Genomic DNA, 24377 nt, shown 5'->3' with positions numbered 1-24377 from the left:
TTCTCTAGGCAGACAGAGTCTGGTCTCCCCTCAAACACCATACTGTATACTGCATTATCTCTTTTTCCACAATGGAGTTCGTGTAGGTGGAGACATAGGGAAGTACCTAAAGAAATAAATGGCCGTCCATTATTTTACTAAAAGATCTACTACCTACACATAAATCCCTAGGTTAAGACCAAATAATTTGAAAACCCAAAGTAGCACATTTTCTTTGGTGGTGGGATATTTCCATAGCAGTGGGTCTGGCACAAGATACACCTTCTCATCTTTAAAAGCAGACATTTAAAATCATTTTTATTCTGGTTTAGCTCTCATTCTCTACCCATGAAATAATTGCATATTCCTTTCTGCGGACACAATTGCAGTCTTGGAAACCTATCTATGCACTGATATTGATTTCTGGAAAGTTTGGTTTCAACCAATTCCAGATCCTGAGATGAAACCTAAAACAAAACAGCTAAATCGCGTGGGATGGCCACAGCCAATATGTTAGGATACACTGAACCATCCTAGAAGGCACTAAGCACTTTGCACTCCATGAATTTTCCAGTAGCTGCTTGTTAACTCATTTGTTACCTAGCCATCTCTTTGAAAGAGAAGACCAAATTCCCTACCTATCTAATGGCAAACAGCCATTTCTTTACATCTTCAAGAGATTTTACAGAAATGATACAATTAAGACTTAACTTTACTTGAGGCACCTGGGTGGCTCAGTTGGTGAAACGTCTGGCTCTTGATTTAGGCTCAGGTCATGATCTCATGGTTTGTAAGTCTGAGCCCTGTGTCCGGGCTCTGTGCTGACAGAGTGGAGCCTGCTTGGGATCTCTCTCTCCCCTCTCTCTGTCCCTCCCCTGCTTGGGCGCTTGCTCTCTCTCTCTCAAAATAAATAAACATTAAAAAGAAAAAAGAATTACTTTTACATCCACCATCTTGCCCTGCTGTAAAACTAGCTAGCCAAGCAGATGCTTAGTGGAACACGAAACTTACACTATACGAGGAGAATACGTCACATTTTGCGCAACCAGCTCGAAACTGAAAAGGTGTCTATACCGAATTTTTGATCTATCGATCGATCTTTTCTGCCTTAGAAAGACCTTACCTTCTCATCAATCAGCATTGGCCTCTAAATTCTTTGTATCTGAGTAATTAATGAACTGCTGCTCAAGACTTACAGACACTAACAATCCATATTCTTGAAAAGTGCCTTAGTATTTTCTGAAATGAGAGAGAGTAAAAAAAAAAACTGAGTAAGTCAGCTGGGTGGACAACTAGGTAGGTTGGTCAGCTGGTGGTCAGAAAGGGAGGAAAAAGAGGTATGAAGAGATTGGTACAGGGGCAGAGAAACAGAAAAAAAGAGAAAAAGAGGAAGAAACGAAGACCGATTATATATAAGAAAATGTCTTGTAAATGAAGAATCTGTAATATCAGTAACAGATATCTCATAGTTGCAAAGAGAAAACGGAAGCTTTAACACATCTACACGCAGGTTCTGCCACATATAAAAATCTAGTACCTGTCCACTCTTGTTTCTCCATTTATCATTAAGATAACTTGGAGGGCTGGAAAGATGATATCAACAACTTCCTAACCCCCCTCCCCCAATACACGGGTACAAAGTGCTTCTGTCTACTCTGCACAGAATAGGGGGTTTGCAACAACCCTGATGTCTTGAATTCACAGTGGACTCAAGGAACCAGGGTGCAGTGGATTGAACAGCCCCCATCCCCAAATGTGCGCAAGTCCCAACCCCGAATACCTGTGAATGTGACCTTACTTGGAAAGCGGGTCTTGGCAGATGTTACTAAGGATCTGGGACCAGGGTCCTTAGATGTGAGAGGGAAATCAGAAACACAGAGATGCAAGTCTGGGGAGGGGGGGAGGGGGGACTCGGGGGAAGCAATGTGAGGATGAAGGCAGAGATCGGGGTGACGCAGCCACAAGCCAAGGGATTGCAGAAGCCACCGGATGCCGATAAAAAGAAAGGATTCTCTCTTGAAGTCTTCAGAGGGAGCATGGCCATGTAGCTGTACTGACGCCTTAATCTCAACTTCTGGCTTCCAGAACGGTAAGAGAATAAACGGATTGTTTAAAGCCTCCCAGTGTGTGGGAGTTGTTGGTAGCCCTGGGGAACTAAGGCACAGGGGTTTTCTGGAACCAGTGAGAAAGACTGCCTGATCTCCGGATACCAGGATATCCTACTCCTGGTAATGAATAGTGTATAGAACGAATAATGAATAGATAATGAATCAGTGTGAGGAATGCCATGAGATGACCAACTATTCTCAATGAAATTTTATCAAAGAGAATAATGACATGTGCCCTCTTTCGCTCTAAATCTGCCCACCAGGAAAAAGAGCCGAAAGTGGACAGGATGCCACACATTTTGTTTATGCAACATGAGCGTGCCTGGACCCCAACACGTCCCACATAAGCCTAGACACACAACAGTGTGAGCTTTGCTCAAGTTTCCTATAACCAAGTCATCTGCGGTGCTCGTTCACTGGGGTATTTTGAAACAGAAGGAAACGCCTTTGCTTTAAAAGTCTCACCGGATAAAAATACAGACACAGCATCTGAATGCTACTGCCTCCCTACTCTACATGTGGTCGGTGGACGGGGAATGAAGACATCCCCTGGAGCTTCTTAGAAATGCACGATCACAGGCCTCCCACCAGATGTACTGAGCCAGAATCTGCATTCTTAACAAGGGCCCCAGGTGTTTGGTTGGCACGTTAAAATCCCAGACGGTCTCCTCCAGAGTATTTATTCCGCGACTTTGTCAATGGCTATGAAATTATGTCATCTTAAAACAAGAATGAATGACCAGAAACTCATGAAACACACACACACACACACACACACACACACACACACATACACACACACACACACACAAATGCTTTACCCTTCTCAGCTCTTTTGATTTTGGCAAGAACTGTACACGGTCTTGAAATGAAAGAAAGAAAGAAAGAAAGAAAGAAAGAAAGAAAGAAAGAAAGAAAGAAAGAAAGAAAGAAATGAAAAGGAATATTTTATGTGTTTCACTATATTTATTGAATGCGGTATTTTTTAACTGGGATTACAGAGGAAAAAGACCCAGAAACCCAAGGGATCAGAAGCAACATGTTTTTAAGTGTTTAAATTATAGCTGTGGCTTTGATCTGCTATTAATTCAGTTTATTAGAAGAGCCTAAGGATCCCGTCATAGCTTGATTTTGGTGATCACTATCTGCAGCACCACTGTGGGCACACTGCAATGACAGGTGACAACAATGCATCGGTGGAACACACAGTGATCCCACCCTGCCCACGGGAAGGAGACTGGGACATGGTCTATTTCTGCATGGGGAGGCAAGTGCCCTAATAGAGAGAGGCCTGCTGTAACAGAGGTGGGGCCAGGGAACAGCTCCTGGAGGAAATGGTGTCCGTGTAGAGTCTTAAGGAATAGGTCAGAGGTGGGGCGCCTGGGTGGCTCAGTCAGTTAAGCATCCAACTTTGGCTCAGGTCATGATCTCACGGTTCACGAGTTCGAGCCCCACATCGGGCTCTGTGCTGACAGCTCCGAGCCTGGCACCTGCTTCGGATTCCGTCTCTCTCTCTCTCTCAAATAAATAAACATTTAAAAAAAAGAGTAAGTGAGAGGGGTCTTGGAAAAGAAGGTAGAGAAAGGCAGTCTAGGGGTTGGGAATAGCATAAGCAAAGGTACGGAGGCATGAAAAAATTGGGATTCTGACAACTGTGGAGCACAAAGTAAGAGTCAGAGAGTGATGGAAATAAAGCTGGGGCAGCAGGTAGAGGCCAGTCCATGGGGAAAGCCATTCTGTCCATGCCAAGGAGCCCAGACATTGTTGTCTAAGTGATGGAAATCAAAAGCCAAAAATCTCTTTCTGGAGCATCTCACAAACAGGATCAATAAGAGAGTAATGAAACTGTAAGAATTCTTAACCTAATGTTAGCAAAAATTGGGACACTTCTACAAAGGACACTTCCATAAATTAGATTTTATGATGACAAAGGATAAAACATAGGAAATGTTTAGGTCAGATCACATAGTTAATTCAGTGCAATGATAATAATAATAATAATAATAATAATAATAAGTCAGTGTTGTAAAATGTTACAAGAGAAAGCTCACTAATACCAAGACTTATAGCGATTTTATAAGGATAAAAACAAACAGTGGGTTTTGGGGTCCTGGGTGGCTCAGTCAGTTAAGTGTCTGACTTAGGCTCAGGTCATGATCTCACAGTTAGTTGAGTTGGATCCCCACATCGGGCTCTGTGCTGACAGCTCAGAGCCTGGAGCCTGCTTCATATTCTGTGTCTTCCTCTCTCTCCCCCCCTCCCCTGCTTACACTCTGTGTCTCTTTCTCTAAAGCAAATAAACATTAAAAAAACAATTTTTAAAAACTGACAGTGGATTTTAATCTTTAAACACATTTCCAGCTTTAAAAAAATCATCTTGAAAATCATCATGATAATCTGGCAGCTGAATCACCCATTTGGAGGAGATTCTTTGAACCTTGTTTTGTTTTTCAATGTTTACTCATTTTTGAGAGAGGGAGAGAAAGCACAAGCAAGGGAGGGGCAGAGAGAGAGAGGGGGACAGAGGATCTGAAGTGGGCTCCATGCTGACAGCCCAATATGGGGCTCGAACTCGCGAACTGCAAGATCATGACTCGAGCCAAGGAAGTCAGATGCTTAACCGACTGAGCCACCCAGGCGCCCCTGAACCTCGTTTAAGATAAGGCAATAGAGGTCTTTGGAGCCTGTGGAAACTCAGTTTCTTCAGGCTGCAGAAAACCTACAGCTCTAAAACAGTCTGCATTTGTGTGCTCATGGCAAGGAGTCAGAAAAACAACATGGAATTTTCCAGGCAATTAGGGAAGTAGAAAAGCCTGTGTGTCAGCCACACACCAGTTGGCACGTTAATATATGGAAGGCTGTGGCACTGAGTCCCGTGTGGGCCAGTCAACAGACACAAACGGCATCATTATCTCCCGGCAGCTGCCGTGCGCATGCGGGCTCCCCACCACAGAAGGCGTCGGGCAAGAGACGACGGATGATTTAGGTCCTCTGTCAGTATCACCCCGAAAATCACCGCTGGGGGTGAGTTAGTGAGGGTGGGCCAGTGGTATAATCTTTATGAGCAGAAAACTGAAGTGTGATCTATTTTTGTTATCACAGTCTGACACAATCATATTTTATATCTTTCGTTAGTGCACGGGCATCCAAAGGACACAGATGGGACACCTGGAATCTACTACAGCACGGAGAGGCTTGGCGTCCTGGGCGGGTTCAGGGGTGGGAAAAGCAGACCCAACGGATCCGTGTCTGGTGAGCAAACAGCAGGTGTACACGCTGTCCCGCCAGGGCTGGGGTGCATCAGGGAAGCAGACTCAAGTCAGTGCGGCTGTCCGATGTCACAAACCAATTGGTTCTCCTTTTGACACCCCCGCTGTGTCAGGTTTTGCACCTCATCACGCAGGACATATTAATGAGGGCTCCCATCAGTTGCCTCGTAACCGGAGGGGTCTCTCCACCTGCTTGTGCTTCCTGGAAGGATCTGTGGGAATGCCCGCCTCATGCCTACATTCCTCCTCTGCAAGACAACCTCAGGTCTGTCTCCTTCGTCCCAGCGCCTTCCTGGCCCCGGGGTGGGGGGTGGGGGGCGGGGAGGGTGGCGGCGGGGATCAGAACTCAGCCGGGCTGGAGATCCTGGAACCAGAGCTGGGTGTGGGAGTGAGTATAGCCCACCCACTGCTGGGAAAGAGGAGCTGCCAGGAACCAGACCCCGGGAAGGTTAGGACAAGGACGGGATCTCCATCGGACAGGAAGGGTCTGCACTGAGGGAGGAGGCAGGAGAGGTTCCCTGATGCAATGGCGGGCAAGCCAAAGAGCAGTTCCGGGAGCACCGTGGCAGGGAGGACACGGTCACAGGGCAGAGCCGGGTAGGACCAGTTCTACTCACTGGAAAAAGCCATGAAGACCTGAAATCAAAATGTCACAAAATCTTTTTTTTTTTTAATGTTTATTTACTTATTTTGAGAGAAAGAGAGAGAGAACAGGGGGAGGGGCAGAGAACGAGGGAGAGAGAATCTCAAGGAGGCTCCTTAATAAATAAAATCCTTAAATAAACTCTAGCCTATCACACTTTAGGAATGGTCTAGGGGAAAGAAGTAATATGATCAGGACAGTGAGGACGGGTGGTCAGTGCCATGGCCTCCTTCCCCCCCTCCCTCCCCTCTGACCTCCTCCCTGCCTGGCCCCCCTGGGACTCACCTGGACAGTCAAGAGGGACCCAAGACAGCAAGGAAAGATGGGAGAGCAGCGGACCATCCCGTCCAGATACTGACACAGAAGGGATTCAGGTGGAGAAGAAAGTTTCCAAGGAAAGTTCTGAGACATCTTCTGTGAAATCTCCATTACAAAACTGACATCGAACTAGACTGGAATTTTTATTGTCTCAGAAATTAAATCGTAAGAAGATACAGTGACAGAGTAGTATTTTTTGACCCAGAAATCTTCAAAGTTGTATGTTTATTTGAAATGTGCCTTTTAAAAAAAACAAAAAAGGGTAGAAGAAGAGATACGGGGTTAAAGGCAAAGGAACCCAAACAGGGCCACTTTTGACCTCCCACGTCCCAATTTAAGTAACACAAAATGAATTATTTTTCTTATCTTTTCTCTTGGACACATTGAATATTCCATGTGGACAAAACAACGGAAACAATATTCCAAAATGAGACAGAGGCTTACACATTTTAATGGCCTTTTTAAATCCTTTTAAGCCTTTTAATAAAGAATATATTGACTGAGAGGTAAAGTAGATTTAAAACTATCCTGTCCAAGGGCAGCAGTGAGCCTCAACTCCTGATTATATGATAAATTAAAGGACATCAAAATAAGAATGAAAGTAATTTGAAATAACTTGGAAATGATCTTTCAAAAATTGTCTCAAAATGTCAGAGACAAAATTCTAACGAGCGTAACAAGAAAAGAGAAAAGCTGGCCAAAGCCTTCAAAGAGGAGTATCATGTTCCAATTTCTATGATTGAGGGAAGAGATTAGTGTCTAAAGGTCCTAAAATCTTTAGAGCTCTCTGACAGTAAATTGCACATTATTTCAGCTATTGGAGGGCGTACAATAACTAATTTGAAAATGCTCAGAGCTCTTCATCTAGGATGCCAATACTAAGTCTATTTCATCCATACAAAGTCCCCAGCCTACACTGGTCCACAGATAATTTTTTAAAAAACCAATCTAAACAAAATCTCACCCTAGGAAGGTGGGAAAGAACAACAGAAAGCTTTGGGCCTATTAGAAATGTTCTTTGTATCTCTTCCGACAAGAAAATGGTTCTGACGATTTTTTTTTCTCCCATTCATGTCAGGGTTCACAACTCAAACCACTGACTGAACCTCCCTATCAATACACTCAGCTGCATGAATGTGCTTCCCACGTAGAAATGTTTCTCTTAAATACAAGGGGTAAAAGGGTTTCTAACGTGGTTTTAAGAAGAATGAGACATCCTACCTATCTGTGAAAGTCTCATATCTGGAGGGGAGCAATGGAACCCTAAAATCAGCTCACAGATGCCACTGCTTGGCAAGAGACCCCCTCCCCAAAATCAGTTGATTCTGCCTGATAACATGAACCATATTTCACTTTCTCTGTAGTGATTCCGTCTCCATAACAAAAAAATCAACAGTGTATGCCAATACCTGAATTCCCAACAGAACCTAATTAAAGGGTCTTTTACATAGGATAGCTTCCTAGCAAGCCTCAAACATGACTTAAGCTATAGAAATTTGATTTCGTGCACTTTGGCAGAAAAAATCTGCAACGTTGCATGGAATCCTTAAATGACAGCAGTGGAGTCACCATTTGCATGAATTAAGCAGTTCTGCCTACTTCCTATCCATATATATGAAGTGTTGTAGCTGCCAAAGGTAACCTGTTGATCTAAAATTCTAGAATCTTAAAAACATAAGAGATTCTTAAATATGAAGAACAAACAGAGGGTTACTGGAGGGGCTATGGGAGGAGGAATGGGCTAAATGGGTAAGGGCATTATGGAATCTACTCCTGAAATCATTGTTGCACTATATGCTATAACTAACTTGGATGTAAATTTAAAAAATATATTAAATAAAATGGTTAAAAAAATAAAATTCCTGGGGCGCCTGGGTGGCTCAGTCGGTTGGGCGTCCGACTTCGGCTCAGGTCATGATCTCACAGTCCGTGGGTTCGAGCCCCGCGTCGGGCTCTGTGCTGATGGCTCAGAGCCTGGAGCCTGTTTCAGATTCTGTGTCTCCCTCTTTCTCTGACCCTCCCCTGTTCATGCTCTCTCTGTCTCGAAAATAAATAAATGTTTAAAATAAATAAATAAATAAATAAAATAAAATTCCAGAATCTTAAAATAAATTAGGCAACGCCCATTCTTAACTCCATGGCAAAGAAAGAATAAACATATTTTATTCAAAGCTAGAATGGATCTTAGATGGTATCTAGTTCAATGTCATAATTCTATACAGGAGGAATCTGGGAGAGGATCCAGAAATGAAAAGTAATTTGCCTAAAACTTTTAATTACTGTGATGGTCAATTTTACCCTCCAACTTGGCTGGGCTATGGTAGCCAGATATTTGGTCAAACGCTTTTCTGGAGGTCTCTATGAAGGTATTTTTTTTTAGATGAGATCAACGTTTGAATCAGTAGACTTTGAAGAAAGCAATTACCTTCCATAATGTGGGTGGGCCCTGTCCAATCAGTTGAAGGCCTGTAGAGGAAAGGGCTGACCTCTCCTGAGCAGGAAGAAATTTTGTCAGCAGACTGTCTTTGGACTCAAACTGCAACATCACCTTTTTCCCAAGTCTTCAGTCTACCAACCCACCCTGAGGATTTTGGACTTGCCAACCTCCATGAATCATGTCAGCCAACTCATTTAAATAAATTTCTCTGTCTTCTTTGGAGGATGTTAATACAGTTCCAAAATTGAAATTAGAACCCAGATCTTTTTTTCCCTCTCTAGGGATGCTTCTGAGAGGCACAGCCATCTTTTTTTACCACTTGTTTTCTTGTACCATGTCTCTGTACTGCATCTGGACCACTGCAATAGTATCTTTTTTCTTTTTTAAAAGAAATTTAATGTTTATTTTTCAGAAAGAGAGAGAAAGAGCAGGGGAGGGGCAGAGACAGACAGAGAAAGAGAGAGAGAGAGAGGGAGGGAGACACAGAATCCAAAGCAGGCGCCAGGCTCTGAGCTGTCAGCACAGAGAGCAACTCAGGACTCGAACCAACGAACTACAAGATCATGACCTGAGCCGAAGTCAGATGTTTAACCAACTGAGCCCCCCAGGTGCCCCAACAGTATCTTTTTTCAGTCTCACCCTCTCCAAACCTGCTCTAAGCTTGCCACGGATGATCTCCCAGAATGCATAAATTACCTACCAAGCAACTGCTTGAAATTCTTCAACAGCCCCTTACCTTGGCTTGCATGTCCTTCATAATCTGGGTCCTCCTCACCTTGCCACCCCCCCTCCATTCTATTAGAGGCAACTTCATGCTACCCGTGCTGAATAACACCTTCCCCTGGGTCCTTCCTCTTCACCTTGGCTAGTCACTGTGACTCAGTTCACGTAATTATATCCTCTGAATACTCTCCTATACTATTTCATCTTTCTCCTCTGAGTTGCTAAAACATCTTATAACCGAAATTTATAATTATTTGGACGCACTCATCTTCCCCTATTAAACTATAAGCTCCTTCAAATCAGGGCTTGTGTCTCATGAATCTCTAGGAATGGGTCCAATGCATTTACTATAAATTTTTGATGGATGTATAAAAAGTGAGCATCCTGACCCTTAGCCATGTTACAGTTAATTTAACTGGAAAGGTAAGTATTTTTATGTCCTTCTGTATTATTTTTCACATATGATTATCGAGAGATAAAAAGCTAAGAGTTTGGATTTGCAGCCATCTGAATTGTTTGGAAGAAAAACAGGGTATCTGGAATTTATTTCCAACTGAGGATCCAGTTTCTTATTTTATGCCGCTCTTTGATGTGAAGAACTCAACCAATCAACCAAATCAGGCTGCTACAATCTTTATTCAGCTGTGTGCTACTTAAGAATTAAAGGAGGTTCTATAAACTCAAGCAACAATTTGAGCATCTTCAAAAAATTTACTGGAAACTACACATTTCAAAGCAAAATTTAAAGAGAGGAAATACGTGAATCCTTCCAGTGGTACTGGTTCCTAATCTGTGTTTTAAAAACCTTTCCCCTAAATCTTGTTCTTTAGACTCTTCCCTGTTCAGAGCCAGGACTCAAACGACTATCAGGAAACCATGAGAACATCGGTTCACAATAATGACACAAGAGAATATGCCCCACATCCTCCAGTAATACTCAAAGGGCTATGGTCAAGGTGTTCCACTTAATCCAGAAGTGCATTTATAAAAAGTTACTACTACATGGATTTTCTACTGGCCCCACGTCTAGTGATGAGTCACCTGAGTGCAGTTTTTCATCACCTCCTGTTTTCATTTTGGCCTCTCAGTGGCTTCTAAGTGAAATTCAAAAAAAAAAAAACAATAAATAATAATAATAACAGATCATCTTAATCATTAGACATTTTCAACAGGGGGAATTCTATTTATCTTTGTAATGAGCCATGGAGTTATTAGAGAAAAATCAGATCTGGAGACTTCACATTTCAGAGTTTAACCCAGAGGATAACCCAGCTGGGTGATCCATTATCCCAATCCCACAGCCTCCCCGTGCCCCCAGAACTATCACACACTTATCCCTGTGCCTTCTTCCACGACATCACATTCTCCTCCTGGCTTTTCAACCGCCACGCCGGTTACTTGTCCTCAGCTCCCTCTGTGACTTTCTTCTCCTCCTGATACATAAATATGGCCTCCAACTGGGCCGCCCTCCATTCTAACTCTTGCCAGAGATCATCTCCTATAATGTATACCTTAACAGACCAAGCAGCTATTTCTTGGTGGCATATCCTCGGCCCTCTTCTCTCATCTGCCTTTTCTTTCTGATGACCTCATCCTCCCACGTGGTTGTATACACCAACTGTGAGTGGACAGTTCCCAACTGCCACCCATTTCTCTATCCTGAGCCCTGGGTCAATACCGCCACCATTGGCATCTCTATGTTAATGGGCCTAACTTAGTAGGTCCAAAAGATGACTTCTTGTATTACTGTCAAAAAAAAAAAAAAAAAAAAAACGTTCTTTTTCTAGTCATCCATTCCTCAGTAAATGAAGGCATGCCACACCACCAGTCTCCCACGCCCCAATCCAAGGAGCTATCACCAAAATCTTCCCTTCCCTGGGGCTCCACCTCCATTCAAGCCCACCTTCGCAAAACAGTTCAGATCCCTCACGCCTCCCTCCGCGACCACCTCCTCAGTCAACACTAACATTACTGCTCACCTGGATTTACTATGAACATCTAACAGATCTCTTATGCAGCCCTGGCTTTCCCCACCGTTCCTTTCTCTGCAGCCAGAGTGTTATCGCTCCTGTATGCTCAGAGCTTTTAAATAATTCCCCACTGCTCTACACAGAGGTCGAAATCACCAAGGCTCTTGCAAGACCAAGGCCAAGACCAAAGATCACCAATGGCTCTTACCTGCTTATCTCCATCGTCTCTTTCCACTTGCTTTCTCACGTCAACCTGTGTCTCAGATATGCCAAGACACTCACTGCCTCAGGATCCTTGCTTGCACTCTTGTCTCTGCCTAGCCTCTTCCCGCCGTCCTTGCCACCACCTCTCACGCTGCTACTCGCATTTCTAGCCTTAGCTAACGGACACCTCCTCAGACTTCCTGAACCCCTGTGCTCACTCAGTTCAGCTGCCCTATTTCAGGGGCTCATGGTGGCCTCTGCTTTTTTTTTTTTTTTTTGGAAGCATTTACCCTCATTGCAATAATCGTTACTAAGCAGTTAATGATGTACTGCCTGCCTGTCTCTCTCAATAGTTTGGAAGTTCCATGAGACCGCATCACTTCTTAGTTTCTTCCCCCCCCCCCCCCCCCCGTATCTTCAGCGACTAAAACAGATCCCGGCACTCAAAAGCGCTTGATGAGTAAAATCGATACATTGACGAGTGCGCTGGAAAGGAATGCGATTTGTTCAATTCTTTTTCTGCTTCCTTCTGCATTCAGACCAGCCACCTCTTCTTGTCCTCCCAATATAGTCACAGAGGAATAAAAGAAACAGGACAGTGGTGGCTTATCTGGAAGGTCTCCCGTACTCAGGACTGGTGGTAGTCGACAACATTATTTTAGAGGAGCACTAGAATACGACTCTCCATTTCCCCAGGCTTCATAAAAGATTCTTTGTTTCTACTTAATCGCATGTCTGTGTGTCAGAAGAATGTCAACAGGATGTCCCTAGTATCATAAGAGGGCAGAAAGAAGTCTAGTTCTGTCACTAGCCAGCTCTGAGACTAGGGGTCAATCATTCAATAGTTCTACATCCCAGTCTTTCTTCTATGAAGGGAAAGGCAATCCTACTGGGCTCATATTTTGAGATGCTATAATGGCAATGCTTTGCAGGAGCAAAAGAAAGAGGAAAAAGAAACCACTGCCCACCCCACATAAACGAGAAAGCAATCAGAAGGCACATACGGGTTTGTTGGGCTATTCAAACCATGTTAACATGTCACTTCTTTGGGGGGAAAACGTGACGCATAAAAAGATTTAAAGCCAAATATATCAAGAAAGTAAAAGAGCTTAATCCTGTGGAGAAGGCAAGATCTCTGTCGATGAAATGTTGTCTTCTTGAGTCAGTACAGAAAAGAAAAAAAGAAAAAAGAAAAAAAGATCTTGACCCGTGTAAACAGGACAAGAAATGTGGTATATCTCAGCAGCAAAAGAGTTCTGAACACAGGTATTTGGCCCATTTTATGAAACTACACTTAACTCCAACTCCACAAAATCCAACTGGGATTTCTCAAGTTACTTGCTAACTTATCACTCACAGTTGGTTTTCTTTACCTGACCCACCCTTTTTGTTCCAGAGGGAATGTCATTTGTGGCATTTCAGCAACTAAGGTACAACTCTGAACAGAACCTTGGGGAACTCATGTAGTCACTTTCTAAAAAAAATAAAATAAAATAAAACTACCATAAATACAAACTCAGTGACAGTGGTGATATTATTTGCATGACGTCTTCCATAACAAAGCACTTTTACACATGTCACCTCATTTAATTCTTAGTATCCTATAAAGCAAGGATGATTTTCTCCATTTTACAATCAAGGAACTAGAACTTAAATCAATTACTTCACCTAAAATCATACTGTCAGTACATGTTTGGCCATGATCCCCACTAAAGTCTAGGTACTTTCTGTTGTACCATTCATCCCTACAAAGAGTAATACCCTAAAACAGCACCCTAAAGTCGTCATGGTTAGTGGGTGGAAATATTTCAAATGCTTTACTTCGTGTTTTATATTCCTTATTTAACGCCATCACCGAGGGAAGCTGTTCTTGCCTCCAAAGAGTATGATGGAACTTCTCCTTTGGTTTAGCAAAATATCTTGAGGGGCCACTTGGGAAGAAGGCGAAGTAGCAAAGGGACAGCATATAAAAGAAAAGGCACTGACCTCGAACTACTCAAAATGGGAATAATGAACCAGCCACCTCTGCCTACACGCACGAATGCCTGAAGACAGTGCCACACGGGAGAGGGGGTCTCAGCCACCTATTTTCGAATCTCAAAGGAGCAAGGCTCCCCAGGCGACATTTGGGTTGTAATTATAACACAGTACAATGTAGGTTATAAGTTAGTAAGTATATGCAAGTTAGTAAGTAACATAAAATTACGTGTAATGTAGTTATTAATATGTACCTTAGTAAGTCATGGAAGTATAACGTAAGTTAGTAAGTTTAGAAGGGCTAAACATTCCAGTGTTTTAGTGTTTTTCTCCACCTTCTAAACTCTGAGAACTGTGAATGACATCCTCTGAGGCACAGTCTTCATTCTGTCACTTGTTTTTGTTGTGACCAAGGGAAAGTCCCTTTGCCACTTGGACACTCAGTCTCCTCTTCGGGACAGAATTGAATGAGAAGAGCCTTCCAACCTTGTACCTTCTGTCTCTTTTTGTGTGCATGATACCATGGTGTCTGGAAGCTGGATAATGGAGAGAAACGAGCTATTCCTTTGCTGTCTGCTCTGCGGGGCTCTCTTCTCCTCTTCTCTCAAACTGTATTTTGGAGAGAGGAGGGGAGGAAGTGTATCTATTTATTTGTTCAATAAATATTTACTGAGTACCTCCAAGAAGCAAGACACTGATCTAGGTGCTAGGGACAGAGCAGCAAACGAGATTAACAGAGTCCTGCCTAAGAAGGATTACATTCCGTGGAGGACATAAACAATAAAGAAATAACTACGACAGAAAACAGGAAGTGATTGTGGCTGTAGAGGAAAACAATGGAAGGCAAAGGGATGGGGAGTAAAAAGGACCCTGTGGTTTTGGACAGGCTGACCAGGGCAGGAGTCTAAAAAAGCCCCCAGCAGAGAAGATACGTCTGTGAGGGTAGAGAATGAGCTGTACAAACACCTAGGTTGTTATTTCTAGTAAAATGCAATTTTCATAAACATCCTCCAGAGAATCGGTATTTACTTTCCTTATAGTTTACGGTAAATCCTCATCGAGATAAGGAAGAATTTCTGTAGCTGAAAAGTTAATGGAAAAATGTACATAATTTACAACAATCCAGGCCTCTTTTGCATAAAGTAGCAGAGAGATTGTTTCTACACAGTTATTAATTAATGCAAAAAAATCTACTGCGTGCCTACAATGTTGAAGTAAATGTAGTCCGTCCAAGATTAGGCTGAATGGCTCCAACGGACATGTCCGTGTGCAGCTGTGCTGGCAGAAAGTCCAGTGGCACCGCACAGAAGCAACAATGGCCCACAGCAATGACTGAAGGGTTTTCCATTGGGATCCCACGTAGGCAGTTACTCTTCCCTCTAAAAGCGCCTTGCAACTCCTTTCCCCAAGGCCACCATGCCTGGGCATTCTGATTCATTATGGGAGTGTGTGCGGCCCTACAGTAAATCGAAGATTACAGAAAGTTCTAGATAGTTCCAGCATCACACAGCCAGACCATTCATTGATCAAGCTGGCCCAGCAGCTTTGTAGAGCACACCGAAGGAAAGCACATCTACCATCGTCACTAATGGGTATCAGATTTGAGGGCCTACATACTATTCTGAGCAAGTTCATCAGCAAATAGTATTAATTTTTAGCCAGCCTTCTGTTCTGAAGCAAGAAACGAGACATCTCCGTATAGATGCTGTGGGCTGGAATCAGGGAGAGGTGCTGAGAAGGGGGTCACTGGAACAGTTAAAAGCTATTACTAGTTCCTTGGTAAGGTGACTCGGAACCGGAAGTTGGAACCCACTGTATAGCATCATAAACTACCGACCCCGGAAACCCGCCAGGCAGGGTCACATTTCAGTACTGGAATGGATGAAATGTACCTCACTTTAAAAAAAGAAGACAGAAGGGGCGCCTGGGTGGCGTAGTCGGTTAAGCGTCCGACTTCAGCCAGGTCACGATCTCACGGTCCGTGAGTTCGAGCCCCGCGTCAGGCTCTGGGCTGATGGCTCGGAGCCTGGAGCCTGTTTCCGATTCTGTGTCTCCCTCTCTCTCTGCCCCTCCCCCGTTCATGCTCTGTCTCTCTCTGTCCCAAAAATTTAAAAAAAAAAAAAAAAAGAAGACAGAAGGGGAGAAAGAGAGAAAGAGAGAAGAAAGAAAGAAAGAAAGAAAGAAAGAAAGAAAGAAAGAAAGAAAGAAAAAGAAAGAAAGAAGAAAGAAAGGAAGGAAGGAAAGGAGAGAAAGAGGGGAAGAGAGGAAGAAGGGAAGAGAGGAAGAAAGAGAACAGCTTTATTAGGATGCAATTCACATAACCTACAGTTCACTCATTTAAAATGTACAATTCAACGGTTTTTAGTCTATTCACAGGATTGTGCAACCATCACCACAATCTAATTTTAGAATGTTTCCATTGCTCTACAAAGAGACCCTGTACTCATTAGCAGTCACTCCCACAACCCACCCACCCTTCCCAGTCTCAGGCAAACACTAATCTCCTCTCTGTCTCTATAAATTTGTCCATTCGGGACACTTCATATAAACAGAAGCATATCATACATGGTCTTTTGTAACTGGCTTCTTTCACTTAGCATCACGTTTTTAAGGTTCATCCGTGTTGTAGCTAGCATGTTATCACTGTTTCATTTCTTTGTCTTGCCAAATAATTTTTTCCACTTTATGGATATATTACATTGTGTTTATCCATTCAACAGCTGGTTATTTGGGTTGTCTGAATTTTTTGCTGTCATGAATAATGCTACTCTTAATATCTGTATATGAGTTTTTGTGGGGACATATGTTTTCACTTATTTGGGGGTTCTTTCTCTTGGGCATATATTCCTAGGAGAATAATCGCTGGGTTATATGATAACTCTAGCTTAACTTTGTAAGGAACTACCAAGAGCATTTTCCAAGGTGGCTGGGCCATTTTACATTCCCACCAACAGTACATGAGACCCTCACCTTCCCCAGTCCTCACCAACACCTGTTATTAATGTCTCTTTTATTCTAGAATCCTAGTGGGTGTGAACTGGTATCTTATGGTAGTTTTGATTTGCATTTCCCTAATGTTAAAAGACTCTGAGCATCTTTTCATGTACATATTGACCATGTGCACATTTTCTTGGGAGAAACGCCTATTTAAATCATTTGCCCATTTTTAAAATTGGGTATTTGTTTTATTATTGAGTTACTAGATTTCTTTATACATTCTGGATACAAATCTTTTATCAGCTTTATGGTTTGCAAATATTTTCTCCAAGATAAATGGACAAAGTAGACCAATGCCAGGTAATGAACTTCCCTTAGGGGGAGCTGCCTTGGGAGGTCAGATTTCTGTCAGGCTCTGCTACATGTTAAATAAAACACAGCAAGAATTGATGGTAACATGAGATGCTTTCTCAGTATGTGTTTGATAAATTAAAACCTGGGGCAAAGACAAAGTCAAATGAAATGTTTGCTCTTCGGTAATCATGCTGAGTTATTTATTTATTTATTTATTTATTGTTTTCTTCTTGAACTAATGAGGAGTTTCAAAAGTCTGGAGTTTTGTTTTTGGTGGGGGCTACATTAGACATTCACCTCATCACAATCAATCCATCTGTCCTGATCTCCCACAACCTGGGATGGCTCCATTTTATTCCTGTACTGTTCCTTTTGACTTCTCCCAGGCATTTTACTTATTTAGAACAAAGGAAATTTTTAAAAAGCATTGCAATAAAAGAAGGAAAAGTTTTTAAAAATGATATGAGATTATCTTAATGCTGTAAACAGGGGGAAATAAGAAAGCACCGAGGTTGTATCTTTGGAGAGAAATTCTGATAGCACCACCTGTAATTAATTCTCTATAATCACTATAATGTTTAAAGTATTTTTCTTGGGGCACCTGGCCAGCTCAGTTGGTAGAACATGTGACTCTTGGTGTCGGGGTTGTGGGTTTGAGCCCCACACTGGGTGTAGCGATTGCTTAAAATTTTTTAAAAATCTTTAAAAAATCAAAATTAAAAAAAATCTTGTTCTCAGGCTTCATATTTGCCTTGAGTCTCTGCAACAGACGTTGAAAATGCGATTCAGTACGTCTCACATCTGTGACCATAATTCTCACTGATATTTGACCTGCTGTTTACCAAGAAAGGAAAATTAAGAATAAAATCAAAATTAAGTCTGAACTATACATATGTTTTTAAATGAGCTGACAAGACTAAATACTCTCAGCTCAGAGATTATGTTGTGCCCGTTTCTGACTGAGTCTAGGGTGGAACAGTAGTCCCCTGAAACAAAATGCCTTTCTACTACCTGTTGGCTAAATATTCCTGCATCAGGAGGAGATCTCTTTGGGTATCTTCTGTTCTACGCTACATTTCTGAATTTTTCTGTAATGAGACTTCATTTTCCCTTGGGGGCTACTTTTATCATTGGGCTTAGGGTTAAACGTCTATGTCCAACTGTGTCATGAGTGTATGTCTGTCGGGGTAGGACCATGACGTAAATATTTCCACCATTTACTGATACCCAGTTTCCATTTCCGGTATTCAGAAAAGTCACCCTTCCCTGTGTTTCTAAAGTTAGCTTTGGCTCTAAGTCTTGCTCTTGCCAATAGAATTAAGCAACAGTGCTGTGTGTCTCTTTTCTTCTGAAGCATTGTAGAGTCCGTCTATGGTTCTCCGCACTCTGTTCCCTGTTCCTGTGACCTGTGAAATTTCATAGGAAGGCGCCTCCGTCAGCCTGGGTCTCAGAGTAAAGACGCCATAAATCAGAGCCCTCCACCAGTGGGTATATGGGGTCCGTAAGAAATAAACCTGCATTGGTTTTGGTTACTGACACTTAGGGAATGTCTGTTACTGCGACATTCCACTCTGCTGAAGAAAGAGAAAAAAAAATAATAGTTGCTTTCATTTTTCGCCCAATTCTTCCTCAACACATCTGAAAATTCTCTATTAATTATTCAGGCAACTGACAATCCGAATTGAACCTGATCTGACCATGCAGCAGAACCTGCCTGTTGGAACGTGAAGAAAAAAAAAAAAAACAATGAAGAAAATGTTTAGAATAGAGGCTCTACTATACTGAAGTGTGTAAGCAGCCCTCCCCTTTCCCGGCCCCTCCCACGCCCTAAAAACATGCACTGGAGACTCTAATCCATGAAAATAAAAGAGGAGAACAGAGAATTTTGCTGAAAACCACCCCATTTTAAATATGGGACATCGAGTGTTTACCATACTTGATATGTATACTTCATGCATATCTCTCCATTGTAGCCTGTGGGAGGCTGGTCTTCACGCAAAGAGTTGCTGTACCATTAAAGGCTTTCTCCACCGAAGTATATTGAGCATACTGAACAAAATCTGAACCTTCCGTTTCTCAGCAAGAAAGCTCCTGCTAGGCTCTGAAATGGCTACGGACGGCACATTCTTTGGGTGTTATTAAGGGAGCAATAGAGGATAATCCACCTCTAATGTGTTTACCAGGTCAATTTTCTACATAGTTACCAAGCCTAATTTCTCCTTACAGCCATCCCACAAAGATCTTAAAATGTGACTACATCACGAGTTTGAAAGACTCTCAAAAAGAGCCACACCACCTGCCAGATGCAATGGCAAATGTCTCTCAAAGAAAAAAAAAAAAAAAAAAGCACAGAAAAACAAGAAGTTTTCATAAAAAGATGTTCCTGCCCAAATTTTCTATGAAATAATGATGATGCATCCCCAAAGGAGGTAGGATTTTGGAGAGAGAAAAATAAAAGAGAATCGCATTTGGAGCCAAAGCACTGAGTTTTTCCCATTGTGCTACATGAAAAAAAATGGGTCTGGAGGCAATTTAACAAGTTTAAATTACAACTTGGAAAGTAATAAGCTTTGGCTCCTGAGATGCGCAAGCAACTGGGAATGGTTTGGCAAAAAAAAAAAAAAAAAACCTCGTATTCCACATTTCTCGGTTAAATCCCAGACTCACATGCAACCCTTAGCATCGAGGGGATAATATGTGAATTTATGAATCTTCATGCAGGTTTAAGAACCTGAAATTACTAAAATGACTGCCTGAGATATAAATAAGCCTCTGCCTATCATGTAAAATACTGATAAAGGGAATTTAATGAATCCTTTGATTTTAAAACATGATTCAGAAGAGAGCATGTGTAAATATAAACACCAGCATATTCAGAAGCATCAATGTTGTACCTCTGCCCATTTAGTGGAGGTGAATTTTTCTATGTAGTCCCAGATGGATGGCCACAGGCCAAGGGTCCCCCTCATGTTTGCACTTCTTTATTTCATTTTGTTATTAGTTAGAGTGGGTGAGAAAGTTCTTTAATAACCAACATTTTAGTGACCTAACAAAATAAAGGTTTATTTTTGCTGATGCAACCCTCCAAGGCTCAGCTGCGTCAACACAGCTGGTCAAGAACCAAGGCTCTCTTGGCTTGTGGATCCACCCTCTTCTCGAAACTCGGAACCTTCTCCATGTGAACGGCAGAAGGAGAAGCAGATTCAAAGATCATTTTCACATTTCATTGGGCCAAGCTTAGACAAAGAATATGTCACATCTGCCCACCTTTTGGCGGTCAGAACTCAGCTACGTGGGACACCTACCTGCCGGGGAGACTGGGAACTATAATCTAGCCATGTGTCGAGAAGAGAAAGAGAAAAGATTTGGTGACTTCTTTGTTTCCTTGCTTGGTGAGACACAACCTCTCCATTTTCTCTTCTATAGAACGGGCACAGAAATTGTACCTATTTATTATAACTCCTGCTCCATTTTCTTTTTCCTGGGGACCCAAACTGATCATACTCAGAACGGACTTGAATTTTAAGAGACTTATGAATGAGCAAGATGTCTAGTTTATTACTGTCGGAGGCTAGAGCTTACCAGTAACCAACTAAGATAACCCTCTCATGTGTCCCCCAAATTTCATATGTTGAAATCCCCAATGTATCGGTATGTGGAGGTGAGGCTATTGGGGAGTAATTAGATCGTGAGGTTGGAGCCCTAACAAATGGGATTAGTGCTCTCATAAGAGGCCAGGGAGCTAGCTAGCTCCTTCCACCAAGTGAGGACAGAGTGAGAAGACAGCCATCTGCAACCAGAGAGCTCTCAATTGGCCAATATATCAAATTGGCCTTGATATATTGGCCTTGATCTTGGATTTCTTGATCTTGGATTTCTCAGCCTCCCAAACTATAAGAATAAATTTCTATTGTCGATAAGTTTATGATATTTTGTTACAGCGGTCGAAGCTAACTAAGACAACCCCTTTCTTAAGTCAAAGTGTCTAAAATGCAAACCAAGCCATCAGAAGGTGACGTTCTGAGCAGGAGGTAAGAGAAAAAGGACACGGGCTAGTCTGAAGGTGTGTCTTCTTCTAGATCAGGTGACCAGGGTTTCTCAACCTAGACATGACTGACGGCGTGCACAGCTCTTTGCTATAGGGCTATTCCATGCACTGGGGGATGTTTAGCAACATCTCTGGCCTCCACCCACTAGACGCCATTAATACCTCCCCAGTTGTGAAGGCCAAAAATATCTCCAGACATTGTCAAATGTCCCCTGGAGGACTCACTCACACCCCTCATCTTTGAGAACCACTGTTTTAGATCACTAAAAAATGTAACGAGCTAACCCAATCCACTCTGTGACTGGAAAACTCTTAGGACAATATCTACCTGTCTTTCTGTTTCTATCTACCTCTGTTTCTGGAACAGTCTGGGAAACCGCTGCCATGTACCTGTTCTTGTGTCCTTCTTTGCGTAGCCTCCATGGGGCTCATCTACCTCTAAGGACACAGGCTTCCTTCAGATACGCTGGTGCTGGTGATGAGGTTACACATCCAGCCTGTGCAGTGAGAGCTGTCAGGGGCTCCACCTGTGTCTCCCATTCCCTAGGACGTCTATGTCACACATTTGTTAGGGGGTAAATGACTAAGCAAGTTCCCTACAAAAGGTAAACGGATTGAAACATTCACACCAGAATCCCCCAGACTGCCCATGCTCTCAATCGAACCGCTAAAGGTGTTTCCAAGAAGGCAGTAAAGACCCCTGACATTTGTGAGGTCATCACAGGGCATTTATTCAAAGCATAATCCCGCTTAGGCAAATGCATTCCCTTTAAATTTCCTCTAAAAATTCAAGCAGAAATACATTTTAAAATCTTGGCTCAAATAGCTGCACTGAATTTTCTCCTGTAGACTAGCTGTTGCATTTCAGCAATTAGGGAAGGGGCTCTCTGATGTTGGTGTAACTGTACAAAGTTCCAAGTATTTCAAGTTTAAATGTGCAAAGAGATTTATTTATCACTTCCATGGCTGAAAGGAGAATCTTTGATAAGGGAAAAAAAAAAAAAACTGTTCCAAGCCAAAGAATCCTTTTATTTGAATATAGTGGACTTATTTCATGAAGACAATCCTTGGAAAAACCAAGCTATTTAATGAACAGTACATCAACACTGCGTTAAGAACTGTGGGCTTCTCTTCTTTTCAATTTACTATTATTTTTTTTATTTTATTTTATTTTATTTTTTTTTCAACGGTTTTTATTTATTTTTGGGACAGAGAGAGACAGAGCATGAACGGGGGAGGGGCAGAGAGAGAGGGAGACACAGAATCGGAAACAGGCTCCAGGCTCTGAGCCATCAGCCCAGAGCCTGACGCGGGGCTCGAACTCACGGACCGCGAGATCGTGACCTGGCTGAAGTCGGACGCTTAACCGACTGCGCCACCCAGGCGCCCCTCAATTTACTTTTAAATCAAAAACTAAAAATCATCATCATCATCATCATCATCACCATCTTGCCTGAAGTATCTACTATTGCCCAGGTCATTTATATTCATTATCTCCAGTGCTCACAAATACCCTATAAATACATATTTACCTATTTTTTTTTTTAATGAGGCCTAGAGAAGGTGGATGATTTACCCAGGAATGCAAACTTGGTAAGGGCAGAGATGGGACTTGAACCCAAATCCCCAGGACTCCAAAGCCCACCATGTGTGGGTTATTTCTGCCAAGCCATGAGGGCTCCAAAGGAACATAATTTATTGAAAATTCTGTGTTGGCAATTTCCAGCACTTGTACATACCAAAACCTCAATGTCACTATTGTAGTAGACAGTCTCATTTTCATTTCATTGCCAGGCAGTTCTCCTCAACCGGAGAATGTATCAGGTTCTACGTAAGTATATTAAATCCAACCCAGCTATTTAGAAAGTATTTATCCATTCCTATCTTGGACTAGCAGCTTAGGCAAACAGTTCTATGAAGAAGCACATTTCTAACCACAATCCGATGTGTCTATATCCCCCAAGTGAGTCATGGCCTCTTCCCCAAGAGTCTGAGCAGAAGGAACAGAAGAAAAGGCCACGCTTCTCTTTCTCATTTCACCCTGTGTGGTGACCACACAAGCTTAATAAGGGAAGTGGCTCCTCTGAAGAGCAGCACCCACGGCTGGGCTGTGGTGTTCACTCTAATTACAATGAAAGTCTGTCCTCTGCCCAGTGGGCTCAAGTAACCATGGCAACCTACCGGCTACATCGCTCCCACAAATTACAGCACAGAAGCTACGACTGGCTCCACCCAGAAACTGAACTGGTCGCACAAACAAGGAAATATTTCTCAAGGACACTTTGCTCTTCAGTAGCCACTGGCAACTTTGCATCTTCTCAGCTGTATCACCAAAATAAATGTCAGTTCACTTTTCCCAACTGGTGTTAAAAGTTGTCAAGCGTGATACCCTTGAACTTTCATTATAACGGAACTGGGAATCGAAGTTCTGAATAACTACGTCATGAAGGGCCAGGTAGGAGTCATTTCAATGGCTCTAGAGCCCTCAGCCCATCTGGAATCCTGTACACATGCACATGCCCTCACGTTTCTGTGGCAGGCAGAACTTTCCCCACTGAGGGTGTGAACCCCAGCAACGCCCCAATGCCCGTGTGATGTTGACAGCAAGAAAAGGAAACTGCCCTTTCGGAAAGTTCCTGTTTACTTTCCTTAAAGAAAAAAATATATATATGTAAGTCTTTAAAAATATCATCTTTGGGGCGCCTGGGTGGCTCAGTTGGTTAAGCATCCAACTTCGGCTCAGGTCATGATCTCACAGTCCATGAGTTCGAGCCTCGCGTCAGGCTCTGGGCTGACCGCTCAGAGCCTGGAGCCTGCTTCGGATTCTGTGTCTCCCTCTCTCTCTCTGCCCCTCCCCTGCTCATGCTCTGTCTCTCTCTGTCTCAAAAATAAATAAAAAAACATTAAAAAAGATTTAAAAATGGGGCGCCTGGGTGGCGCAGTCAGTTAAGCGTCCGACTTCAGCCAGGTCACGATCTCGCGGTCCGTGAGTTCGAGCCCCGCGTCAGGCTCTGGGCTGATGGCTCGGAGCCTGGAGCCTGTTTCCGATTCTGTGTCTCCCTCTCTCTCTGCCCCTCCCCCGTTCATGCTCTGTCTCTCTCTGTCCCAAAAATTAAAAAAAAAAAAAAGTTGAAGAAAAAAAAAATTTTTTTTTAATAAATAAATAAATAAATAAAAATAAAAAAATAAAAATATCATCTTTAAGAAATATCACATGAGCAGTAGTAGAAAGTCAGTGGTTGAATGGAAATGAGGATAGTGGTGATTTTAATAGTCGCTGTGGAATGAATGTGAGCAAGATAAGTAGGGAACTAGTAGCTTCCTTAGGTGAGTTCATGGGTCTATCTGAAGTTGGCAACTAGGGACATCAAACTTCCCAATCTTTTCTGTCCACCTCTCCCACTGGGTTC

General features: G+C 42.6%; 1 protein-coding gene across 3 annotated transcripts in view; it reads right to left on the bottom strand.

Moving 5' to 3' along the window:
• PID1 (phosphotyrosine interaction domain containing 1) overlaps positions 1-24377 on the bottom strand; it is a 229573-nt gene that overhangs the window by 74707 nt on the left and 130489 nt on the right. Inside the window, exon 1 of one of the 3 annotated variants that reach the window (XM_058702353.1) lies at positions 6285-6356. The exons of the other annotated variants lie outside the window; for them this stretch is intronic. Coding sequence (XP_058558336.1) covers positions 6285-6341 — 57 coding nt within the window. The 5' untranslated portion in view covers positions 6342-6356. Of the gene's footprint in view, positions 1-6284; positions 6357-24377 lie in introns of those variants that run through there. 3 annotated transcript variants of the gene reach the window in all.

Source organism: Neofelis nebulosa, chromosome 2, assembly GCF_028018385.1.
Source record: "Neofelis nebulosa isolate mNeoNeb1 chromosome 2, mNeoNeb1.pri, whole genome shotgun sequence".
In the NCBI taxonomy this organism is placed as follows: Eukaryota; Metazoa; Chordata; class Mammalia; order Carnivora; family Felidae; genus Neofelis; species Neofelis nebulosa.
This window is presented reverse-complemented; position numbering and strand designations above follow the sequence as displayed.